Source organism: Balearica regulorum, chromosome 18 (assembly GCF_011004875.1).
Source record: "Balearica regulorum gibbericeps isolate bBalReg1 chromosome 18, bBalReg1.pri, whole genome shotgun sequence".
Lineage (NCBI taxonomy): Eukaryota > Metazoa > Chordata > Aves > Gruiformes > Gruidae > Balearica > Balearica regulorum.
The window spans coordinates 5,475,421-5,500,968 of record NC_046201.1 but is presented as its reverse complement, the minus strand read 5'-3'; the positions used below and the strand labels follow the sequence as shown (position 1 = coordinate 5,500,968).

Here is a 25,548-nt window from a genome sequence, read left to right as displayed (position 1 = left end):
CATTTGACACCTAATAGGTGTTTGCATAGCAAATCTCTTACTAATTGCAATTCCTGACAGTCTTGGCAGTGAAGTCAATGAGTACATGAGCTCTGTGGTTTGTCCTTATTATTTCTAGGTCAAATTTTACCCGTGCAGAAGCTCCTGCCAGTCCTTCACGGGCACTATCTACTTGTCTAGGGATGGAGGAGTTTCTACTGGACTATTTATAAGCATTAAATTGACACACAAACATATGTAATTTCTGAATCAGACATCAAATGCCTTTATAGGATTACGCAAATAGGGACACAAAAGCGGGGTCTGTAGTTATAGTAATGGCAGTTTTCACTGCATTGCAAAATTGTCTTGGGTTGCAGAGATCTATCAAACAAATAGGCAGGACTTGTTGAAAGCTTCCTTTTCCCCACCCAAGGTGAAATTTCAAGTGCCACATGAGATGCCAGTGGTGACCAAAATTCTATCAGGAGGTTATATTAATAAAATTAAACATCTCACACAAAAGCTGAGTTTATTCTAGCTGTTTGGCACAGACAAGTTCTCATTATAAGCCTGCACAATAACTAGTCTCCTGATTTGTTAAACAGATAACAGAGAAGCAAACATTCAGAAGCAGCTCTACGGTTGCCAAAACGGATGTATTGGTGACAAGACATTGCTAACTAATGTTCCCAGGTACTTTCTGGCATTGCCAGTGGTGACAGGCTGCCTTTGGAGGCAGCAGGGCAGCAGGCTGTGGCTCAGGAAGCTCTTGGCCAATTTAATGGAGCAGGGAGACAAGCTGAGCAGCACGGGGCCCTTAATGAGGCACGGGAAACGAGTTTGACAGGTGAAACTCCTCTCCACTCCCAGTCTATGCGGGAGAATAAATCAAGCATTTCTGGTAAATAAGGGTGGAGGAAAAATAACCCTTCTGTCTTCTTTTGACTTTATAACAAACAGAATATGAGGATCTAGCCTTCCTCTGTTAGGGGTGTACATGTTAATGGAGGAAGGTGGTGGTTTCTCTGAGGTTTGATTTAGAAGATTTAGAGGTAAAGCTCTTTCCTTCCTTAGATTTAGAGAACATGTTCTGAAGTAAGCATGGTTGTACCTGAGTGCCTGCTTCAGACGTGTGTGTGGCTATCATAGAAATATATTCTAAAAAAGATCTTCTTGACTGGAAAAACATAACTTACTGATGCAACTTTTGAAGAAAATTCTATTTCTTCTTCAGGTTTCTAATACAAAAATCAGTCTTGCAATAACGTGGACTGTCAGACCAGGACAGCAATAGGTCTCAGGTGAGCCCAAGATAAAGTGCTGTGTGCTCCACTTTGGGCACAAGCTCACACTTAAGCGTGAGCTGTGGGGTGCTCTGGGGCACTGGGGAAAGCATGAGGTTGTGCTCCCTCTTAGCATGTCCTCAAACACATCTCTGCGGTACGGATCAAGTGGGCAAATCAACGCAGAGCCCCTCAGAGAAGGGCTTGGGCTTTCTTAGCGCATCCGAGGACACGTGGCAGCAGAGCTACCCTGTAAAATGTTATGTTCTGGGTCTGAACCAGGACGAAGGTCCTGCACGCAGCAAGGATGTAGCCTTTTTTTTTTTTTTTTCCTTGCTGCAAACCGGCCCAGATTTCTGCTTTATCTAAAAGTCTTTTTTGAGCATGGTGTGAAGGAGAAGCATTTCTTACTGAAATGCATGTCAGTGGTCTTGTGAAATGAGCACCTCCCTCTCCCTCAGCTTTCCCCCAATCTAATTAATAAGGTCATCCCACTGAAGGCAGGCTTATAAATAGCTTTCCAAACACTAATGGAATTAGTTCTAGCCTGGACAACTTTTCTAGGGTGACGCAGGTATCTAAGAAGGGCTGGCTCCTTGGCACATACAGCCACTTGCAGTGGAAATGTTGAAACATAAACATTGACCCCACTCTTGCTGCCAGCATTAAACCTGCAATGCGATTAAGCGTTACCTAGTAATACAATACAGGAGACTTACTGCAAGTAAAACAAGCGATTGTAGAGGGATGTGCCATGTACTAGATTAGATTAGGCTAGATAATGAAATTTCAAATTCTGCCGAAGGTTTCTCTTTTGTCAGTATTTCTGAGAAAAGTGTATTTTTCATGGCCACAAACCCACAGGATTTTGTGGGGGCAATAAACAGTTGGGAATAATAATTCCTTGGGGAATGATACAAAAGTACTTCAAGTTGATAGGGATCTTTAATACGAGAGCAGTTAATGGGAAATGAGGAGTATAGCTATAAACTCTCAGAAGAGAGCGATGTTTTAAAATTATTTGACTATTTAAATAATCTGTGAACTGAGCCATCGAACCCCTTTGAAAGCAATGGCTCAATTATTAACATTCTAAAATTTGGTGTGAGCCTGGAATTTTCTAATAAAAACAAAACCTAATATGCCATAGAAAATGTAAGTTCTGATTGTTTAGAAAACTTAAACCAAAATGCAGAGAGAACGTATGTTGGTTGCTGACTGATTTAGGGACTCATATCAATGAGGTTTAAGCTCCTAAACAAGAGACAGACATGAAATTATAATTGGATTATCTATGTGACTAATGAAGTTTAATTGCATCTTCAGGAAAATAATGGAGAAACATTATTTCGCAGTCATTTGGTTTGTGTATCCAATAATAGTCCTGCCATGTATTGCATTTCCAGTAATAAACAAAATTACATAGATTTCAAAATGTATATTGAGAAAGCCAAAGAAGATAAAATTCAATATTAATCTATCTTTTCAAACAAAGGAAAATATGAAAGGTCTTTTTTTGAAAGTTGCTAAGATCCCATGGCATACTCGATCCTAAAAGCACATCTTCTAATATTCTTGTTGAGACTGTTTCCAAAACACTGATTTTTTTTCCTTCTTTTGATTAGCAAACTTGGGTTCATCTGGATTCATGATGTACCTCAAAAGTATTTCAATCCGTAACATTTTCTCATAGGATCACACTGGTTTATTTGTTACAAAGAGAATTTTCTGTTGGAGTGAAAAATCAAATTCCTCCCTGTTGCATATCACGCATTCAACCTTCTCCTTTGAGGAAGAAGTTGACACAAGGGCAGGAGGTGCTTTGTATAACTGAGACAAGATCGCATCTTTAGAGAAGAAGGAGAGAAGAGCAGCACTTCTCAGTCTCCGTACCGGCCTTGGACCAGCTGCACAAATTCTGAGTCATCAGATGAATCAAGTCTGTTAATGAATGCAGAGAACTTTTACTTTGAAAAATACAGAAATACCCTGCTTTCAGATGTTGATTCTGTAGCATTTCCTTTGGGAAGCGTTAGTCATAAAGGTACAGATTTCAAGGCTTGTTTAGAATTAACAAATGTCAGGGTTTTTGGCTTTTAGTAATGGGACCATAAAAAAGATGATCGGGGATTTTAACCTGCTGGTTATAGTTGAGTTTCTTAAACCAAAGGAATCATAGTCATGAGATTCTATGTTGTAGCCTGCTTTTAGGATGTCTACAATAGACAATAAAGAATTACTCTAACTGTATTATAACAATATCTGCTTTCAGTGTCAGTAGATCCTAGGAGACCGAGGCTCCCACCCCATCCTCCAGTTGCACTGCTGGGGTCTCATTATTGGGTCTGCAAAGGAAAGTATCACCACCAGCTGCACTCCACTCCTGGAAAAAAAAAGATCATTAATTGCCCTCTCACAGATGTTGGATTTTGGCATCCACACTAAGCCTCCAAAGTGGAGGCTTTTGAAAATGTTTTTAGCAACGTGTTACCCACGCAGAATAAATCATTTCTCTTTGGCCCCAATATTTTATATATCCACAAATTTTTGCCTTTTCAAAAGTAAATGTAAAATGTTCATAGTTATACTAAAGCCAGAACAAACCAGTTCCATGTTTAAATCCCTTTCCACAGGCAAAGCGGACCATCTTTAATCAATGTTTTGCATTGACATGCAAAAACTTTTACCCTCCTTTTTATTTCCCACCATTGGGTTTTTGCTCTATGAATGTGTCTGCCATCTGTAATCACTCTTAATACCTCATTTTTGACATCACAATCAATGAAGTGAAAGAAGCTGTTACTTAATGGGTCTGACATAAAATCCATTTAAGTTAACGGAAAGACTCTCATTGTTTCCTACCAGCTATAGGTCAGGCCTAAAGTGAACGGAGGGGGTGGAATTTAGCCCGTTGTTTGTCATCTGAGAGGAAATGATTTCCGCATCCCATTTGGACTGCATAGAGATTTTAAACATATTCAGCAAAAGAAAAGAAATTGATTTCTTGTCAGTGGTTAAATGGTTGAAATTTTACTCTGATTGGATAGTCTCGCATTTTGAGATGTTTAAGATAAGTTTACTTGAATTATATAATTTTTTAATTTTTTTTAGCTTAAAGTGGTACCTAGTTTTCTCAATAGTTTAGGAAAAAACAAATACAGGAGTAAAAGATCAAGATGAATGGAAGTCAGTTAAATTGCAGCGGTGCCTGACTGCCCTGCGCGGGTGAAACCCCGGCTGCCCGTGGGCTCAGCGTCCCCGGCAGGGGCTGTCCGGAGCCCCGCAGCCTGCGAACTCCCTTCACCCTTCCTGCCAGCAACATGTGGGGCTTTCTCACAAAGCATCTTGCTGACAGCTTGTTAGTTTTTGGGGTTTTTTTAGGTTCCTTAAATACATTTGGAAAGGGAGAAAACATCTATACTCCAGCGCACAGCATTCTCTCAGGTCTTACAGGTTTTGTAAACAGACTTAATAAAACATGAATCCATTTTTCTCTATTGCTTGCAAATGTTTACAAATATAACTCAGAAGCAAAATGAATACATTCTTTACTAGAGCCCAACAAACATCAGACGCACTGTCCCTACCATATCTCCCAATCTAAATTCCGCCTGTTAGCCTTGGAAAGAGGGCACGGAGGGGCTGGCAGGGACAAGAAGAGCTGGGGGATCGTCTGACTTGCAATTCCCCTGGTATGTCAAGAGACTTTGTTTTCCAGTGTTTCTATGGTACTCAAGGACAAAAGTCCAAACGCTCTTTCTCTTGGTTGTGGTATGTTACAAAGCCTAAAGGGAGTTCTGTTTCACAACGTCCCTTCTGGACGACAGGAAGCTCTTGGTCTGTTCCATGGAGTTACTGGTGGACAGACTAAGTTGCTGAGAGGTTAGAGGATTTGCAAGGGACAGAGGCATCAAGAGGGTTGATTCCGGCGCAAATTTGTCTACTTGGCTGGCAGAGTGATCGCAAAACAAATGTTACTGCTATTGGCAACCTTTGTGAGGCCTTGCCTCCATCATCCAGTTAATTGTCACCCTGCCCGTGAGATAGAGTTATAAATTGTGTTATCTTTGGTGGAAGGGATACGTTGTCAAACAGACTCTGACCCGACTTCTCTTTCTGTTGTGGGGGATGAAAGTCTACAGCGTTCCAGTGATGCAACTGAGTGACTGGTCTTACACCAATGAGACTCTGACCCATCGCGTAACTGTTGGAAGGCCTAAAGGGGAAAAACCCCACTAATAATTGGGAGGATTTTAGGAGCCAGTTGGACAGTGAGTGGATGAACAACAATCCAGAGGGGCACAGGAGTCCCTCAAGCCGCTCTTCAAGATTGGACCTCAGACGGCAAATTCCTGTCCTCTGGGGTTTTGCAGCTCAATAGCAATATTTACAAGGAGAAGATAAGTTGGTTTAACAAACTCAAGAAATAAACAGACAAGATGTCTGATGAAAAGCTGAAATAGAGATGTCTGTGTGTACAGAACGTGGCTTTTCTGAAACTGCTCCTTTCCTGGTCTGTCACTTCTGAGCTGCTGCTGGTTATCCAGGGAGAAGTGGGAATCCTTGCTGGGCCCTACCATGACCTGCTGCACTGGACGTTACAACTTTTGTAGCTGTTCCTCATGGATGCAAAATTGCAAGGCCACATTTTTGGGAATGGAACCCAGAGCCTTGGAGGAAGGCCACGCTGTTTCCTCAGTAGCTTCCCCAGCGGCAGGGACGTGGTGCTGGCATCGGATCAAAGCCCGGGGATTCCTGCACTGTGCTTGGGCCATTCCTCCTGGCTGAGGTCACGGCACTCTCCTCCTTTCTGTTTGTTTTTAGCAGGATCAATTCTATAAATTACGGGGCAAGATGCCGCCCCGCTGTGAGAGCGCGGATGGGGAAGGCGCGCTGCTGCTGGCCCGTCGTGTGCCGGCGGTACGTGTGTCACACAGCTAACCACCACGGTGGCACCTGCCCGTGCCCTTGGCTGGCAACTGTGCCCCGCACCGCTGTTAGCGACTGTACGGGACTCATTGCAAACGGCCTCACATCTAATGTAAATGGGAACGTCCGTTTCTGAATTGCTACCAATTCTTTGTAATTTTACTGGAGTCTTGTCATAGTATTTTAGTTAAATACTAGCTTTTTAAATTGTAGAACAGAACCCCAAAGCTATCAGCTCCCTTGGCACTGGGAAAAACTCTGTGGAGGTTTCAGTGAAAATGACCAAAGATTGATCAGAATTTTCTAAAGGCACATTTCAGTTTTTCAGTGGAAATCCAGATTACCGCATTTTGGCAGTAGAGCTGTATCACATACATTTGGACTAACGTTAAGTGTTTAAAAGACCTGTGGTGCCCTTCCAGACTAAAAGGAGGGAATCTCCTTCGAGGAAAGATGCCCCTCGGCAGAGGACGGGGGATACCCTGGAGCAGCCTGTCTCTCTCCTCCTGTTCTGGAGTTCTGGGGAGCAGAGGCCCAACCTTTGGACGGTAACATTCATCCCGTCCAGACTGAGGGGTCCACTGTGACTCCACTTGCATGCCTGCGACGTAGAAGGTTAAAATAAATGGTTGTTAAACTACTGGCTGGATAGTACAATAGGCATTAGTGCTGCTTTTAGTCATCGACATATTGCTATTTAAAGATGACTGATACTTTTAAATCTCCAGATTATTCATATTAAAAGAGTGTTTCTTTTTTGTTTGAGATTTTATGCTACCATGCAGACATCTCCATAATTAAATGTGTGCTTGACTCTTTCTGTCTCCAGTTAAGTAGACATTAATGGAGAACTTACTAAAAACAACTGCCAGAAATGTTCCTGTACTTAAACTTCAAAAATACTAATATCGAATTACAGTGGTGATATAAGTCCAATATGAAATAACTAAAGGAAAGTAAGGCTAAATGTTTTGGGGTTTGAAATCATCCAAGACAGTTTGTTCAAACTGTTATTTTTATTACCGTTTTCCTACAGGCACAGCAGAGACCTGTCCTCCACCACACAAGGGGTGGCTTATATATAAACATGTTTAAGCACAAAATCTCTCTAGTTACAGCATAAAAGAATAGTACTAAAGTTGCAAAATCAAAGGCCTTAACATTTGGGAGCACCGGAGTTAAAGTCAGCTCTGGCTTAATCTTTCTGTATATGTCTAATATGGCACAGTATTTAACGCCGTAATAAACCACTGGATAGACTATGATGTTCACTGTTATTTCATTTTCTCTTTACTTTTCAATAAGGTTTAATCCAAGCTAGGAGGGGAAGGTCTTATAAACTGCAGTCCTGATAATCTGATCTGATCCTGGGTCATTTGCAGAATCCTAATCTAACTTGTGCACTGAATTTTTGTCCCTATAGTAAGAACAGTATCTTCCGATGGAGTGACTGCCTGGAGCAGCCAGGTCTCACCGGGTAAATAACCACCTGCACCGGGTATGCCGTTGCTTGGATGCTTGTGGCTAGATCTTGCGTTCACGGGGTGCAGATGGATGCTTGTGATCACTAGATACAGATGGAGTTGTACTAGTGACTGAGGATCCCAAAGGTGCCCTTTCTACAGCCACTACCCAGACTAAAGCTATTCCCCGTGCGGGAGGATTTCCATCCTCACAGCGTTGCTCTGTCAAGACTCTTGCCTCTATTCAGTGCTATGGAACGGGGGCTGAGCTACATATTACACAACCTACAAAATGACCCGGAGGTCTATAACAAACCCCAGATTGGATCAAGTCTTTTGTAACGAGTGGGACCTTAAATGGAGATGTTGTTTGTACTCATCCCTTTGCTGCTAAGGAGCAGAGAACAAATATTTGTACAACTGCCTTCACAAATCCAGTTCACACAAACCCTCTCCCCTCCCTGCAATAAAAAGCTGCCAAAAAGGTTGGCTCTCCATTAAACTTTGCTGCGGGTGATAAGCGTGCCTGCCTCCGAAAGCAGTCCTGCACTCAACACCAAACATGGCACGACAGGAATGAACCAGCCGTCCTGCTCAGCTTCAAGGGCAGATCCTCAGCCGGTCTCGAGAGCTGTGACTCCAGGGCAGCCGGTGTCAGCCAGCGCTGCCCTCCAAGTCTTTGTTCTGGCTGCTCAGCTGCACAGCTTTACATCCCAAATCCCGCTTTTTATACTGAAATGTAAAAACACAAACCAAGCAGTTCAGAGTCTCCGTTTTGGTCACCATTTACCCACTGCAATTAGGGTTTGATGGAGGAGGGATGGAGAACAGCATCATGAAGACACCAGCTCTGCTCATCACCACTTCAGTCTCAGTACCTGTGAAGGACCGATCAGCCCGCCTGGGACTCCATCCCAGTCATCTGCTACTGGTTTTGAAGCTTTGTGAGGACTGGCTCCCAGCTGGGGTTCCCAGTCTGACCCTCACACAAACGCTGTGCACTCGGCTGCCAAAAAAGGGCTGGTCGCAGCGTGGGCTATGGTGTGTCTATGCCAAGTGGAAATTTTTGCACGCTGGAAAGAGATCCCAGCTTGGAGGGGACTGGGACGATGCCCATCCTTCTTCCAGTGTTCACGCAGAGGAGGTAGCAAAGCTGTGCTTTTTTGTTGTCAAAAATGGGCATGATAGCAGGGGACGTAGCCTGAGCTTGAGCTAAGCACGTGGGAATGTGGGCAGCCACTCTGCATGCCTGCCCCAGAGAGCTCTGCCAGCTCACCTCCAGCCCTGACCTCGCGTCGCCCCTGTTATTCCAGCTCCTGAGGCCAGCTCCGAGCAGCGGCTTTGTCCTCAGCGCAGGAGAATGGTTTGTTTTGACGGCAGGATAATTAATGTGCCTCAGCTCCATAGCTGTAAAATCCCTGGGGAGACGAGGCGTGTATAATTTTCACTGCGCCACAGCTAGGTGAGCATAACACAATATTCCTACTCGGGGACAAGCATGCTTAACTACCTGACTGTAAAAACTGCAGCTGTTTTCCTCATTTTATAAAAAGTGGCAGAGCTGGTATCTATTAACCGTCCAACTTGGAAAAATAACACCCAGCTCCCCAGAGAGGCCACAGTCAGAAACTGTCAGCTATGGCAAACTTTTTTTTGACACGATCAAGGAAATTGCAGTCACTTCTCTTATGCTGGGACAGAAGTGAGCCCTGTCTTCTGCTGCCCTGCAGGTGAGGTAGTGAAGCTCTTCTTTTTGTTATTAAAATGGACTAAGCCCAACGTAGGCTAGAGCCGTCCTTAGTCAAAGAACCCCTTGGCTGATGGCAGGTCCTGCTCTGTGCAGAGCAATCCCATCCTGGGGCAGCATCGTTGCAAGGCTCCTGTTGTGATTTAAGTCCTAAGGGAATTTTATATATGCCCATTCATCCCTTCATGTAGCGACATCCACGTTTACATACGGCTGCCTCATCCAGATTTTACCCTGATTTCATAAACAATAATCACTATCTTGTCCTCCTTGGCTCTCCGTGTAGCTGAACTGTTTGGTCTTGGTTTGGGAGTGCTCAGCATGAATGTCGGATAAAAGCACCACGGAAAGGTTTACTGACACTTCTCCCATATTTCAGTATGGTTTATTTTATGTTATGTTCACTATGGTTGATTTTTTGTTCGCTTCACCATTATTTGTGCTAATAAACTCTGCAAATATAAATATAAAGCCATACTGTTTTGTATGTGTATTTGGTGTTGATAGAATAAATTCCCTTTCCTACAGATTCTCAGTTATATCTTGGCTTCCATTATGTGCTGCACATCAACATGAGAAGGAAACATTTGCCATTACAGCCCTTTGCAAACATGTTTCTCTTCCAAGCTTTCCGTCGTGGTACTAAATAAATATCCATGCAAGATAGTGTACGTGTATTACTACAAAAGACTATTATTTACACAACACCCGAGCCTATACAAATTCTAATGTATAGTTCACACAGCAAATATTTTCTAAGACAGGGAGTGGTCTCACAGCTGTGCTCACATCACCTCCGGGACCAGAAACCCAAAACCTACAGTAGAGACCAAACCTGCATTCTTCCCACGGAACCTTAAGCATCCAAATGAAGTGCCTCATGCCCTTAGCTTTCTCTCGGAAGAAACAAAATCCGACTAAGATCCAAACTTCCTCTGGAGGTACCCATCCCTCTCCCTTGGCTGTGAAGCCAGACTGGATTTCTCATCAGGCACTCAGGGTGGTAAAAGAGAGGAGGAGCGTTTCCATAGCCACGAGCTTGGGCTTGAAATCTGACTGACCCCATAACACCAGTTCTGGAAGAAATCAGCTCACTCAACAAAAAAAGCTAAAATATGGAAAATTTTCAATATCCTGAAAGGCAACAAGATGCGTGGCCAGTTTTGACACTTTTTGGTTAAAAACCCCACATTCAGCTGCATTTTTTCAACTGCCGACAAATACTTTGTTTTCCTTTACAAACCCTGCAGCCAGCGAGTACTTAGTCACAAACCATCACCCCTAGAAAAGCAGCAGTCGCCTGGCCCTGAAGCAGAAGTCCCGTCCCAGGCGGTGTGAGCACGGGACTGCAGCACTTCCAGGAGCTGGGCTCTGTCCCCACGTCACCCGTGGGTCATCCCTGCCTGTGGGCACAGTTCAGGGCCCACGTGGCCAAGGAACGGACCCGCGGGTGGGAATCGTGCAGCTCCAGGGACCCCTCCATCTACCCTTGGGAAAGAGGAAGGCCCTGAAATCAGCATCTCCTGACCTTGTCTGTTCTTACTGTCATTTCCCTTAAGTGTGTATTCTTCCATTTTGCATGTGTGATTGCGTTGTCAGTTCAGACCCAGCTCCTGGAAGCCTTGCAAAGAGCTATATATATTGCAAACATGCATGTGTGTGTTTATGTATATGTCCATCCACACACACAGAGACGGGTGCCCCAGGGTTTGCCATCCAGATTTGACGGCAGAAGCGATAGAGAGGGGAGCAAAGACTGGGGTGATGTATACCAGCTGAAGATCTGCTCTATATGTTGCAACATACCTCATGCAAAGTAAACGTGGCCTTGCATCATAAACCATAGGCTAGAGCCAAGAAACAGCTCAGCTGGAGAAATCACAGAATGAGGAGAGCACAAGCCTGTTCAGGTAAGAGAACTCTGTATCTAAAAACATGTCCTGACACATTCACAAGAAGAGGCTAGGTATTTTTGAAGCTGATTTTTTTTTTCTTGCAACTCCCCAATCCTCTGAGCTCATTAAAATGAAGACACTCTAATTTGCAGGAGTGGCCAAGAGGGAAGGGTCAAGGAAGGACTTCTTTGTAATGTCGATTCTTAAATTCCAGTGAGAAGCACAGCAGGGTTTTCATTAGGCCACTGTCAAACGATAAATTACTGCATTGTCAAAATGAAGTAGGACTGCTATTACCTTATATGCAAAAGGTAGTGAAGGAAAAGACCTGATGATTTACAGCTTGTGTACAAGTCTGCCTTCTGTGATGCACAGGTCTGCCAGAAATGAGATCTCTGGTCGACAAACACAAGGGTCTTGTTACCAGCAGCTGGCCCTGGCTGGGTAAGGAGCCGCCCGCGCTGCTGTATCGGTAACATTACACATCCCCTCTGCACGCGAGGTTTTGGGGGGTTCTATCCATAGGACCCCAGTTCCGAAGGTGCAAAGCTACTCAGAGAATGAGGTGCTTTGCAGGATACTAAAGTCTTCAAAAGAAGCAAAGAAGCTATTTTTGTTATTGCACCAAACCTTAAATAAAGCCCTGGGAACCCAGCGAACTCTCTGCTGAACAGGACGGTCACTCTGTTAGGGAGGGACTCGAGTTCTAAGTCCGGAGCTGCTGTTTGCCACTTTGTATTTCATGGACAGACAGACGTCAAAGGAAGACAGTCTGATTACACAAACTGTTTTAGTTCAAATTTAATCAAATATTTGATTTCATTCATCCCACCTCCACTTGAAAAATGCCGTCTGTCTGTCCACTCTGAAGCATCCTGAGTGATGACTAAGAAAAAACATTGCTCGAGGCCCTCGAAAGGAAAACAAGGGCAAGTGCTGTGCTCCTGGGTGCATGCTCTAATGACACGGGGTTCGGGTGTTCATAGCTGTAGCTGCCCTTGCTTCTCAGGAAAGCTTTGCTCAAATCCATGGGTTGGTCTGGGGACTGAGACATTGTCTTTTAACTGTTAATTAGCTGGAGCAATTAGTGGTCACGTTGTTGTACAAAGAGCAACAAGGGGAGTGTGAAAACCGACAGCCAGAGAGCTGCTCGACCTCAAACCAGAGATGGATGGCAGAAACGCCCAGGTAGCACATCCAGCAGCCAAATCGCATCTTGACACACGCTCTGAAGCACGGCAGCCAAATATTAATCGTGGTTGTACCTGTGCAAGCGTGGACCTTCTCTCCTGCCATGCATTTGCACTCATGTCACCCCGGGTATTTCCACTGAAATCCTGTTGAATTACCTCGAGTAACCTCCTGCCTGCAGCAGGGAAAGGGAGAGCAGAGCCCCGCTGGTTCACGCCTGAGTCCCAGGCAGCAGAATCTGGCCCCTGCAAATCTGAAAAGTGGAGCACGGAAAGACCAGTGATCTGTGGGGAGACACAACGTGCACACGGTGGGCCGTACCTGCACCCCAGAACATGCTTCTGGAAAGATGACGCTTAGGACAGTAGTTGCTTTATGCAGTTGACTGTCATCTGCCCTGTCCCATGAGCTTCTGGAGGAGAGAAAGAGGGTGATCTGAGGTGAGGTGAAGAATGAGAATCAAGCTGGGGTGACTTCTGTGTTGAATTCAAGATACTGTAATACAGGGTTAAAATAGAAGCCCTGCAATCTTTATACAACAGCCTGTAATTATGTGCACAAAGACATGTCTCTGTGTGTGTAGGTGTATGCATGCATTATACATTAATATGGGTATAACAATCAAAGAAGCTGATATAGTTGCTTTTCTTTCTATATTATCTTTTAATAGGAGATATGCATTATGATTGTTTCAATTTTTTAAATCCATGGCAAAACATTAAAGCAGTTTCTGACTTTGCCACATGCCCCTTGCAGGAGCCTGTGTCATGCCAGCAGCCGGGCTGTACCTACAAACCTATTTCTCTAAGTGTGGCGGCCTTGCTCTGCTCCAGCCATCTTGGGCACTTGCTGTCCCCACCCTAGGTTGAAGTCACGATCAGGCACGCTGAGAGTTTTAAGCCCAATGTGCCCCTTTGAACTCAGAGCTTATCTGAGCCCTCGTTGCCTTCTGGTGGGTTATTTTGCGAGTTCAAGACAGACGTGATCTGGCTGACAGAGGTTTATCCATTAAGACAGAAAAGCTGGTGCCCTGTAGGAGCAGAGCTAATCTGACGGGATAGCACTTTAAATCAAACGAGAGCAGTAAAATGCTTCTGACCCAAAAGGATGCTTTCGAGCCCTGCACTGAACATGATGTGGTGACAGGAAGCTGCCCCACACTTGCAGCATCGTCACACGCTGCTCCAACTCAGAGATGTACCGCTGGCAGCACACGTCCCACCTGGCCCTGCTCAGGACGTGCATTGCTGCAATCCTGCGGGGTCTGGGCGCTCATCCTGCAGGGTCTGGCCTCTGAGCATGTGCAGGTGCCTGCTGAGACCCAGCTTTCGCTCCACGGGATGGGCAGTACCTGGAGATCAAAGGGTGCCTTCGCATCGCAGGCAGGTGAGACTGCTGCTGTACACCTGCCTGGAAAGCAAGTAATAGCAAAAAGCTGGACCTGGTCCAGACCTGGTAAGAGCAAGACTTTGCTAAGTGTGGAAACAGAGAGAGGTGCTTCACCCTTAGGCGATGAGGGCACAGCCTGGCCTTAAGTCATTTTCCTTCATCCTTTTCGTCCCGTAAGCGTGCCTTGACTTCTGCTCTAGAAAAATGGAAATGATCTGGCTTCTTAACATCTGCTACTCCAGGTTACCCTGCGCGCTTCCCAGCAGAGAGGGCACAGAAAAGCCACCGTCACAACCCGCCTCCTCCAGAGCAGCTGTTAAACAAAACAGGAAACGGCGGCCCTACAGCGTGACCGTGCTTTGAAGCTCTGCCCTGCGGGACAGTCTTTGGTAACCTTCGGCGGGAGGCTGGAACAGGCACCGTTCAGCCCCCCCATGCTGGAACCTTTCTCTGCCCCCTTGCCCACTGCTGCCTGCTCCCCTCGGATGGTACACGCCAGGCTGGGGGTTCCTCTCTTCCACTGCACGCTAACAGAGCAAACAGGCAGCAAAATAAACCCACACGTTCACCTTAAGCAGATGAAGCAGGCGAAGCATTTTCTGTTTGCAAAAGGGGAAGAGTGGTGAGTCCGTCTGCAAAACCATTTCCCATTAACCAGCCGGCGATAGTATCTTACATCCTCCTAATGGCAGTTTAACTGTCACCCCACCAAGCAGATGGACTTTTGTAATACCGAGAACACAAAATCACAGGAGGAGGGAACCCCTGGGACCTGCCACATTGCAAAGCTAGCAAGACAAAGTTAGCTGGAGGGAGAGAAAAAGGGTCCTTTGTCCCTTCAACTCTGCCGAGGTAGTAAGAGGAGAGCAGCACGTCTCTTCCCAGGCCAAATAACCCTGCCAAGACAGTTGCAGAAACACGCAGACTTGACAATGATGAGCCATATCTTCTCCTCCAGTTACAGCTTAAAGCTCCCACTTGTCCAAGCAGTTCTCTAACCTCTACCACAACAAATTGGTAAAACCCTCCCATCCTCCCAAGGAACTCTTAAACACCAGCACGTTTCATAAATACGTGTCCCAAGGAGGTGGTGTTAACGCTTCACAATTATTTTGTCCGTGCCAGAATGAGTTAAGATTGGAGTCTCTGTCCTGGCTTCGAATTTCCTGGCTTTCCCCTGTCTGCGTCACAACATAATTCTTTCCAGCCAGCCTTTTCCTCAGATCTTCAGAGTTAGCAGTAGGATCCCTGCCAGCTCTCCTTCCCAAAACAAACACGGAGCCTCCCGATGCCAAAGATTTGCCTTCTATTCAATACCCCAGGGACGAAACACTTGGCTTTACAAGCATTGCCCCGATTTTCAATTCTGCAGATGTATATAAATAAAAATGCAGCTTTATAGAGCCTTGTCTGCGCTAGAAGAGACTTGATGACACGTCTGTACAAGCTTTCTCTCTCCATCAACTGTAAATAGAGCTTCAATTAATTAAGGAGATTATTTGCCAAGTTAGTACACATAGTTTCAGCAAGCAAAATAAGACTTAATGTCAAATTACTTTTTCTTGGTGTAATCATGTCTGCATCAGAGTTTTTGCTAGTAATAAAATACCCACCCATTATTAAACCACCCTGGTTTCAGTGTAAACTTGGTCTAAAAAGTGATAAAATACTACTCCCATCTCAGTACCAAGCTTTTCTTTCCCTCCAGTGTCCCTGGGTTCGCACCTTGTCTGCCATTGTAACCTGCGTGCTTTGCCTGGAGGGCTGGAAATTGCAGGGCTGTTGGTGGCTGATGAGAAATGATTCAACGGAACCGTTGTTGCCACGAGCCCTGTAGATAGCAAACCACATCCCTGCACTGCTCTGAGCTGGGAACCAACTGCAATCCAGCCAGATCCTTTCTGCTAAGGGACCTGTCCTTCAGGTCAGGACAGCTGAAGTGTGTGTCCTCTAGCAAGCCAAGGCAGCTGACGTCTTCTCTTCTTTTGGAAGGAAAACAAGTAGATTTCCTCTTTTTGAGGAAACAAGTATGTGACTTATATCAAGTCTGTGCTTAACATGCTCCGGAGAGGGGAAGAACATGCAGAGAATAGGAAAGAAATCACTTGTAATAAGCACTATTAATGTGTTTCCATCAAGTACTGGTGTTTTGGGTTTTTTCTGTTGGGGAGGGTAAGCGGTACATGCAGACATTAAATCAAGTGCTGCTACTCACAGATCTTTTTTCAATCCACCTTTATGCTTATTAGATTTGATATATGAATGCCCAGTTTCCAGCAATAAACTTGAGGCAACTGACATTAATCCCTCAGAATTTTGGGGTTCTGTTGTGTCATTTGAAGAAGGCATAGGGGGAAGAATGTGACTCCCCTCCCCTTTCTTGCAAGGTTTAGACCTAGAATTGTCCTGAAGTTGTAGATTTACTTTATTTAAAAGAAGTGGTTGAGCTACAAAAATAACACGAAAATATTACCTAATGAAGTTACGCAAAAATATTGATGATTTAGGCAATATCATTAATACAAATAGAGGTGGATGCTAAGCCTATATTCTTTGCTCATGCTGAAGTCGATAGCAGTTAAGTTCAGTGCATTTTTAGGGTGATGAAGAGCTATACTATGGGCCCAATAAACTTCAGTACTGAAGGAATGCGAAATGTGTGTGCTTAAACAATATGTCCGAGTCTCATATGTGCTCAGGAAGAGAGACAAATATATAATCATTCATAATTAACAATATCTCTGTAGCATTGCCTGTGAAAGGATCTCATCTTCCTTCATAAATATTAATTAAATCAACCCAACACCCCAGTTGCGTAACAATTATTACTGCCATTACCAGATGGAGAAAGTAGGGCACAGTTGCATTGCCCACACAGAACATCTGCTGCAGAGCTGGAAGGGACTGACCCATCCGCAGCCTGGGTTGAGCGATCAGCTGCTGGATTCAGATGCCTCGTGACAAGTATTTGCCTCCAAAAACTGCACCCGGATAGTCACGCTAGGGTGGAAATGCCTCTCTGAAAGGTTAATGTCAAACAGTGTCATTATTAGAGAGGGAAACTAAGCAGCAGCGTCTCCAAGGAAACCAGCAGATGTGAGGAGGAGGGAGCGAGGAGACAAACCCAGGAGTTGGAACAGAAGCTAGAGATGGCAGCCATTCTGATTTTCCCATTTTTTATATTTCTGGTATGATTTTCTCTTGTTAAGTTAGAAAGCTTTCTGCTGTGAATGTCAGAGCAATTTATTTATAAACAATTTAGCTTTCTATCACTCAAGTATGAAGGACCAGATCTCTACCTCAGAGTCCTGACAGCTGCCCCAGGAGCCCACCTGCTTTCCTCCAGCAGCAGCAACCACCAGTAGACTCCAGCGTACGTCCCCCCATCCTTCGCGCCTTCCTCCTGTGCACATCCTCGCTACGGGCATTTCATCCACCTCTGAAACGCAGCGATTGCGGGCACAGGCTGCAGGAGTCCCTTAGGGACATCGGCAGTGCACCTGCATTTGCTGTCAACACCCAGACCCGACGGGACAGATTCAGCACGAGGAGTCAAGCACTTGGAGAGTCACAAAGTCATTGGGACTGGAGCAGGACCAGGAGACACAGGCCAATGCTTTGCCTTATAAAAAGTACAAAGGTAGCTTGAGAGACTTGGGCTTGCAGGTTTTAATCCATCTAAAAGATGGCACGCTGGGCTGGAGGGCTCCCCTAAGCATGAAGTCATATTGGCTCATGGCTGGAAGAACAGTATTTCCAACTAAACACCCAATAACAATTCTTATCTCTTGGCATTCCCACCAAAGTGCCACCATTACACCAGCTGAATAGCTGATAATGCAAGGTGGTGCAGTTCTAGGCAATAAAAATGTCTTAAGCTCTTCTTACAGCCAAGGGGTTTGACTTGCGCGTGTTACTGTGCTTCTATACTTAGCACTATCAGCAGATGAGCATTTGCACCATAAGAACAATGTGCTAATAAAAAAAAAAAAGATTTATCCCTTTTCAAATTTAAAAAAATTCACTGCACAGGAAGGAATTCTCCCTCGTGAATATGGGTTAGTCTGTCTGGACTAATCCTCTACTCACATGTAGTGGCTTATTAGGGATTTAAAAAAAAAAATTTGAAGGCTTAGACAGTATATTTACAGTGGAAAAGACTCACATGAAAGATGTATTTTCAGTGAATGTAATCACACTTTTGATTTGAATTAATGTTGGAGAAATCTAGGGGTTTTTTCCCGTTGTTTCTGTGAAACCCTTTAACAAAGGCTTTACAGAAGCAGTAATATGTAACTTTAAAAAGGCACTAAAGCCAACTGAAAGCAAGCCAGTGCAGAGCGAATTCCTGCTTCCTGCAGAACAGCAATAAATCCTCCCACCACCACACAGTTCCCTTCTAACCACAGAGCTACAGATTGACAGACCACCACGATGACCATAGCTCACCCAAAGCAAGTGTCTTAAGGCTCTATGTCCGTGGTTTCCCCAGATTTACCATGGCTTGTTCATCGACTTCTCCACTCCACCCGCTCGGGCCATTTTTTATTGGAGTATATTTTATTTTGTTTTCTTTGAACCTACTGGGGTTAGTGCAGAGAGTGAAATTCAAGTGCAGCCCCTGCATGCCAGTTGTGTACTAACCCCATTATGAACCACACAAACGTCTAAGAGAAATCTCAGCGTCGAGGGCGAAAGAGCAGAGACAATTAATGCAGAGCAGAGACACATGGAGAGAAGCACTACGGGAACATGAGCTGCCCACGGATGCTCCATAAACCAAGGGGCAGAACTGAGAATGTTTCCTAAATCCTTGTCTATCCATCCAGTGCTCTCCAACTCTTATTGCTTCTGAATAAATGTTAACACAGTTTTAACCAACATCATCTTCATCTCTAAATGGCACCTACTTCAAAACTGTATTTCTATGCTAGGTATCCAGGCCCTAAAAATACTACCTGATTCTCTAGGCAAAACACATGCCTCCATAGGCACGGTTAAGATTAAGCAAGGCACAAATCCACGAAGAACTGCACAGTGATGGGAAAGCCAGATACAGAGAATGTGCAAAGAGCTATGTGAGTGCTGTTCCAACTGCAGCTCTCCACAGCGTGACATCCCAGCGCTTTCCCCACGCTGCCAGCTGTGGACCGGAGCTTGCCAGACCATACAGATATCTCAAAGGGAATTATCAGTCTCTGCAGAACTTCCTCGCACAGCTCGGTTCGGTACAGCCAGCAGCAGAGCCTGTTTTCAGGATGCTTTTTATACCCTGTGAACTCCAGCAAGGGATACGCATTTTTCACCATGCAGTTTAGGGAAAACAGCCGCACTGCTATGAGAATATTTGTGCCCATTTTCTCGCAATGATGCTAAGGATGTGGCAGAGGACTGCAAGCACTCGAGGGAATGCAGATTCAAGGGTGAATTCCTGCAAGCTCGGGCTGGTAAAAGCCCATCTGTATGCATTTATCCTGCCACAGTCATTAAGTAAAGCATGGGAGCAGAGACCTCCACAAAGCAGTAATTTTGCTCGCAGTGACTTGATTACTTGCAATTCTTGTACATACCCAAGGGCACCCTCACTGCTTTAATACACTATTATTGGTTTAGTATGGACAAAGCTTTAAGAAAGCCATTTTATTCCTATTGGGAAGACAAAGTCCTTGATGCGCTTTAGTCTCTCATTTTCTGGAAGGGGATTTTACCAACTGTTTAGAAATACTATCAGGAGGAAAGTGTCATTTGCTGCTTTTACCTCCACGTTTCAGGGCAGAGTCCACCAACTCTATCACAACTGATAAATTTCCTTACAAGTGAACACTGTGCTCCTACAGACTGCTCCCCTGCCTGCAGCGTCCCCAGGCACTGCCTGTGGCTCTACAGCCCGACTGCCTAAAGCTTAAGCAAGAAAACTTGACCACGCCAAAATTAGCAACTTTGCCATTGAGTCTCAAGGAGCCCAGAGGCTGTGGTTGGTGTACACAAAAGGTTTGCTGTTAGAGAAAACTACATATCTGGAGAATATTTGCTATCTAGAAGTATTTATTAGCAGGGCCTTGCAAGTCTCTGTGTCTGCATGTATTACTGTATTTGGGTTGTGTGGCAAGGTTTTGATAGCAAGGGGGCTACAGGGGTGGCTTCTGTGAGAACCTGCCAGAAGTTTCCCCCATGTCCGACAGAGCCAATGCCAGCCGGCTCAAAGATGGACCCGCCGCTGGCCAAAGCCAAGTCCATCAGTGACAGTGGTTGTGCCCCTGGGACAACATAGTTAAGAAGGGGGAAAAAACCCACACACAAACGCAGCCAAAGAAAGGAGTGAGAACACGTGAGAGCAACAACTCTGCAGACACCAAGATCAGTGCAGAAGAAGGGGCAGGAGGTGCTCCAGGCGCTGGAGCAGAGATTCCTCTGCAGCCCGTGGTGAAGACCATGGTGAGGCAGGCTGTCCCCCTGCAGCCCGTGGAGGATGATGGGGAGCAGATGTCCACTTGCAGCCTGTGGAGGACCCCACACTGGAGCAGGTGGATGCCCAAAGGAGGCTGTGACCTCATGGGAAGCCTGCGCTGGAGCAGTTCATGAAGAACCACAGCCCATGGGAAGGACTCATGCTGGAGAAGTTTGTGGAGGACTGTCTGCTGTGGCAGGGACCACAGGCTGGAGCGGGAGAAGAGTGTGAGGAGTCCTCCCCCTGAGGAGGCAGGAGCAGCAGAGACAACGTGTGATGAACTGACCACAACCCCCATTCCCCGTCCCCCTGTGCTGCTGGGGGAAGGAGGGAGAGAAATGGGGAGTGAAGTTGAGCCCAGGAAGAAGGGAGGGGAGGGGGGAAGGTGCCCCAAGATTTGGTTTTATTTCTCATTATCCTACTCTGATTTGATTGGTAATAAATTAAATTAATTTTCCCCAAGTCAAGTCTGGTTTTACCCATGACGGTAATTGGTGAGTGATCTCCCTGTCCTTATCTTGACCCAGAAGCCTTTTGTCGTATTTTCTCTCTTGTCCAGCTGAGCAGGGCAGTGATAGAGCAGCTTTGGGGGGCACCTGGTGTCCAGCCAGGGTCAACCCACCACAACTGCTTACATCAACACAGTGGCAAAGATACAGCAGATGTGTGACGGTATTGTTATTTACATGACCTTCGTTAAAAACCTGCAGAACTTTTCTGCTGGCATTGTGGCATTTTATATGACATTTCACCATCAACAAAGAAAACAGCTGTGCCACGCTCTGTGATACTTCTGAGCTCTTCTTAGTCCCCTTCCCAAGGTCGTCTTAGCAAAGATTATTTCTGTTCCCTAACACCAAGGATCCCTTATCACCGAGAAGGCTCCTAGCATGTTAGATGATATATGAACACACAAAAAGCTTTAAAGAGCTTAGAAGCTGAAGATAAGGCAGATGATAGGAGAGCCCAAGGAAAGATTACACTGGCCTGCGTGGGTGACGGCGGCCGTAACATACCAGCAGCTGAAGTCACTGCCAAGTTTTTCCAAAGCAGCTACAACTTGCAGTTAACTAATTGCACTTTTTCATTGCTAAATAACTGAAACAAGACATCCAACATAATGATTTCAGTATGATATGTGGCAGAGAATCATGCCACCAACTTCTAATTTATTACCAGTTTCATCACATCAAGGGTTTTACTCAATCCCGCAGCTCTCGGGAGCCTTCCTTCCAGTTCTGGCTTCCTTCCAGAACCAGGCGTATCTGTAACTACAGGGGTGCAAAGCACAGCTTGAAAACAAAACTTGGGTTCACCCTCAAGAATTTAGAAACCCAAAGAAAAACCACTAACCATTCTGGCTGCTTCTTTTAAAATACAGATAAATAAAAAGATACTCCATTATTTTGAGATTTCTTTGCCAGTGCCAGGATGCTCTGGCGGCTGATGCATAAATCAGCGCGTCTGGGGATGTAGCACAGGCGGCTGGTTACTGCCCAGCTGGAGTACAAACCATGCAAGCCACACAACAGATTTGTTCACCTTTGGTTCGAATTCACTGCAGTTTATTTCTGGAAGTATTTAAAATGCCTGTCCTGAAGGCATTAGGACCTCTGCATCCAGTGACTCATCCACGACACTTGACGTAGACAGGTAATAAATCTCAGCGTGTTTACTAAAGCTTTCTATAGGAGTCTGAGTACTTCACATTATGATGATGTAAAATAGCATACGGGACAGACACCTGCAACTATGTAGGTCCAGTGCTATCTTTCCCTTAATAGCCAGTTAAAATCCACCAGTTAAAGAGCAGCATATACTACTCAAGCACTGTCTAGAGGGACACAGTAGCCTGGCGTTAAGCATCCCATCTCAGGATTTCAGACAACAGATTTCAGTTTTTTGCTCAATCATGGACACGTTTGGGTAGAACAAACCAACTTAAACCACAAATTCCCTGCAGCAAAATTAATTTTAAAAGCTGGTTTGGCCACCAGTGACAAAGTGTCTCTGGCAGCACGGAACACAGCAGGGACCAACCCAGGCAGTGTCTCCCCAGCTTCTTGGGTGGGTTTTGCAGCCCAGGCTGACAGGGCAGAGCAGGACCTGGGCTGGCTTGTGCTTGGGGACAGCTACACATCGCTGCAGCCACTTCTGTGGCTACAGATCAGCTGTCTCTGTCCCTTTGTGCTTCACCTGGAGGACAAAGAAAACATTTCCCTTCTTTTCAAGAGACGTGAACTTAAGCCTATCAAGTGCCAAAAGGAAGAAACCAGCAAGATGCAGAAGAAACCTGTTAGCCAAAAAGGCCTTTAGCTTATAGCTCCCAAATTATGGGAAGAATAACTGGAGCTGACACAGATAACGTCAGATTTACTGGAGGTACAATAACAGCCTTCATGCGGCCCAGCTGGAACACGACACAGCTGAAGGAAGGCTCAGGGGCAAGAGGCAGGGTCAGACATGTGGGGACACACATCAAGAGCCAGGACACAGGTCGCACTTGCTGCAGAGGGTCAGAAATTCCTGTTTCAGTGGGGCAGATGGCGGCGATGACTCACACATATTGCATTACTTGGTAAATTTACCCCGCTTCACTCTTTCCCTTGGGCAGGAGGCACTGTACCCAGCTTTTCCAGGAAGCGTATTGTATCCTGTCAGGGGATTTCTGCAGGGCAAGGGGTACTCTGCCCGGTAAGAGCAGAGCTCATGTTCTACCTACAGAAAGTAAGTGCCAAGCCAGGCTAGGCACTGCCCTCTGGGGAGCTTACAGACAACATGGAAAGTATTAAATTCTGATGGGAGCAGCAGCTGGCTTCTATCAGGCACTATCTCTATCCTTTAAAAACCCTTAGCGTTTCTTTTCTCACTGGAGAGAAAAACAGCCTACCAAGGTCATTTGCACTCTGCCGACCGAGGAAGATGTGCCGATACTGCAGGGCAGCACGGCTCAGCCCGTCAGGGGTGGGATGCTGTGAACAACACCGTGTTCCTGCAAAAATAACAGTACCACGCACGACTCAGGATTAAACCAAGGCCCTTCTTCAGTGCCTGAGTGGATGACAGCGTCACTGCTTCCGACTGCCAGTGGGCTGCAAGGCGGCAGCAGCAGCGTAAATGGAAATTAGTCCCTTTATGGATTGCAGGCAGGACTGCAAGGCTGTATCAATGCAGAACATAGCCGAACATAAAATGACCCAATAGCACCGTATCAAATAAATTGATGTCTCAACTTACCTTGTGAATGCATTATCCTTTTGCAAACGGAGAGTAAACATAGCAGATGAGGCAAGCTGATCAGCAGAAACCGGAGCTCCGAGGCAGGGTCCCCTTACACAACAGTAGTCCTTTTCCCCGGCAGGTCAGAGGAGTTTTCGTAGGCAGAGACGAGCCCCTTTGCCCAGCGGGTGCTGGGGGAGCCCTGCTGCATTACCACCAGCCGGATCGGAGGCTGGGTGTCTGCAGGGACCTCGGGAGCATATTCCTTGCTGGGATCCTTCCCCCTGCAGTCATAGAGCACACAGGAGATCAGGAAAACCAGAAGCAAAATAACATAACTAGCTACCAGAATGATGAGATTCAAGGTAACAGGGTCAATCTCCAAATAAAACTCCATTTGGTCCCATACTGTGGAGTGCAAACCCAGAGAATGAAGTTTCATATGCACGAGTGAGCAACCACTAACTGATCAGAATAGATGTATTGGCTTTGCGGTAAAAATACATTAATCCTCAGGTCTCCTGTAGCAATGGATTTCCCCGAACTGGATGATTAAAGCAGCTCAGTTTAATAACTTAAGCTCCTTCTTTTAATGCCACGTTGCCTACAATGGCAGAAGCTAAATTTGAATGCTACATTGACAGGAAAACATCCCCCTTGCTCAGGGACTCTCTTTCCGTGACGGACAGGTACCAAAATGGGTTTCCTCTAAGGGCATTTTGCAGAACCTCCCTTCTACAAGTGGGTTTGGACTCATGGGCTGAAGAAAACTGAGCTGTGTAATTAGTAAACAAATACAGAAATAAATTAGGTAGAAAGTAATTTCTAAGGTAACTTTTCTCAAAAATCTAATAAGCCTGACTGATTTCGACTAAGACCTTTTTGCCCTGCCCTAGTGCTACAGAAGAGCTTTTAAAGTGAATTAAAGACTTTTATTACCCAATTCCATATCAGGATTACTGGGACACATCACACCACCGTGTCACACGCTGCCCAGCCAGCCCTTGCACAAACCGAGCTGTAGGAGCCTGCTTTCCCCAGGCTGCTCTGTCCCCTTCGAGTCTCCCACGTACGAGAACGTGCAACACGACTGGAGCATTTCTGTAGCCTGGGCACCACCAATTTCTTTTTCCTATGCGGACTCTCTGCTTGCTATAAAAGGCCAAGTTTGCGATGTGGCTGTCCTCTGCCTGGGAGCAGTGCCGAGCTGCCCAGCCACAAAACCTGCAAGTATTTTTTGCATCTTCCAGATTTACATTTCTGAAGCTGATGAGCGAGTAGGGACACACGTATAGCTGCCGGCATTGCTCACACAGCGCTTGCTGGTTTCCCTAGAAAACTGTGCCAGAGGCCATCCCTCCCCCAACCGAAAGGTGTACCACTGTGTAAGATACCAGGAAGGCAGAGGGGAAGGGCAGGAGGTGATGCTGATGAGCACCACAGCTCGCCACTTCCACACAAAACTCCAAGGTTTTGGTCAGCATTAGAGCACAGGAGGGTTTTAGGAAGAGATTAGGCTGTCCCAGCTCTTAGCACTGCCAGAGCTGTGGAAAAGGGCTTTACGTGTCAGCGGCAATCCGATCCGGCGCGTCTAAGCTGTGAGTAAGAAATATGTCATGGGGCCACACAGACCTCGACACATGCCGCTTGTTTTAAGGCCAACATCATCTGCGTCCCCCACTGTCTGCCCTCATGGCTCTTTAGCTGAGAAGAAGCTTGTATCGAGAAGTAATCCCAAGCCTGGCATTGCAAGATGCACACGTAGCGGGGAGGAGGGAACCCCACAGCACCAAAGATGCACATTTGCGTGACCCTCGTGTGTCTGATGCACATCTCGTGCCACATCTGAAGCAGACCAAGCATTTGGCTGTTCGATGTAGTTTAGATAAGGCTGAGATATTTCGAGACAGGCTAAAGCTTTAATTATGCACTTCTCCTCCAAAGCAATGAGGATCGAAGCTGCGACTTGGTTTCAGTGCTCGCTGGGAAACTGAAAGTCTTT

The 25,548-nt window shown here is 45.7% G+C and overlaps 2 protein-coding genes across 2 annotated transcripts in view; both read right to left on the bottom strand.

Moving 5' to 3' along the window:
* The window catches only part of MMD (monocyte to macrophage differentiation associated), a 45,883-nt gene extending 22,182 nt beyond the window's left edge, over positions 1–23,701 (bottom strand). Inside the window, exon 1 of the mRNA XM_075771014.1 lies at positions 23,565–23,701. Coding sequence (XP_075627129.1) covers positions 23,565–23,605 — 41 coding nt within the window. The 5' untranslated portion in view covers positions 23,606–23,701. The remainder of the gene's footprint in view (positions 1–23,564) is intronic.
* SMIM36 (small integral membrane protein 36) lies at positions 23,659–23,958 on the bottom strand. The gene has a single exon (XM_075771017.1). It carries the CDS (start codon positions 23,941–23,943, stop codon positions 23,659–23,661), a length of 285 nt encoding a protein of 94 aa, XP_075627132.1. The 5' UTR covers positions 23,944–23,958.
* Between the last annotated feature and the right edge of the window lie 1,590 nt (positions 23,959–25,548).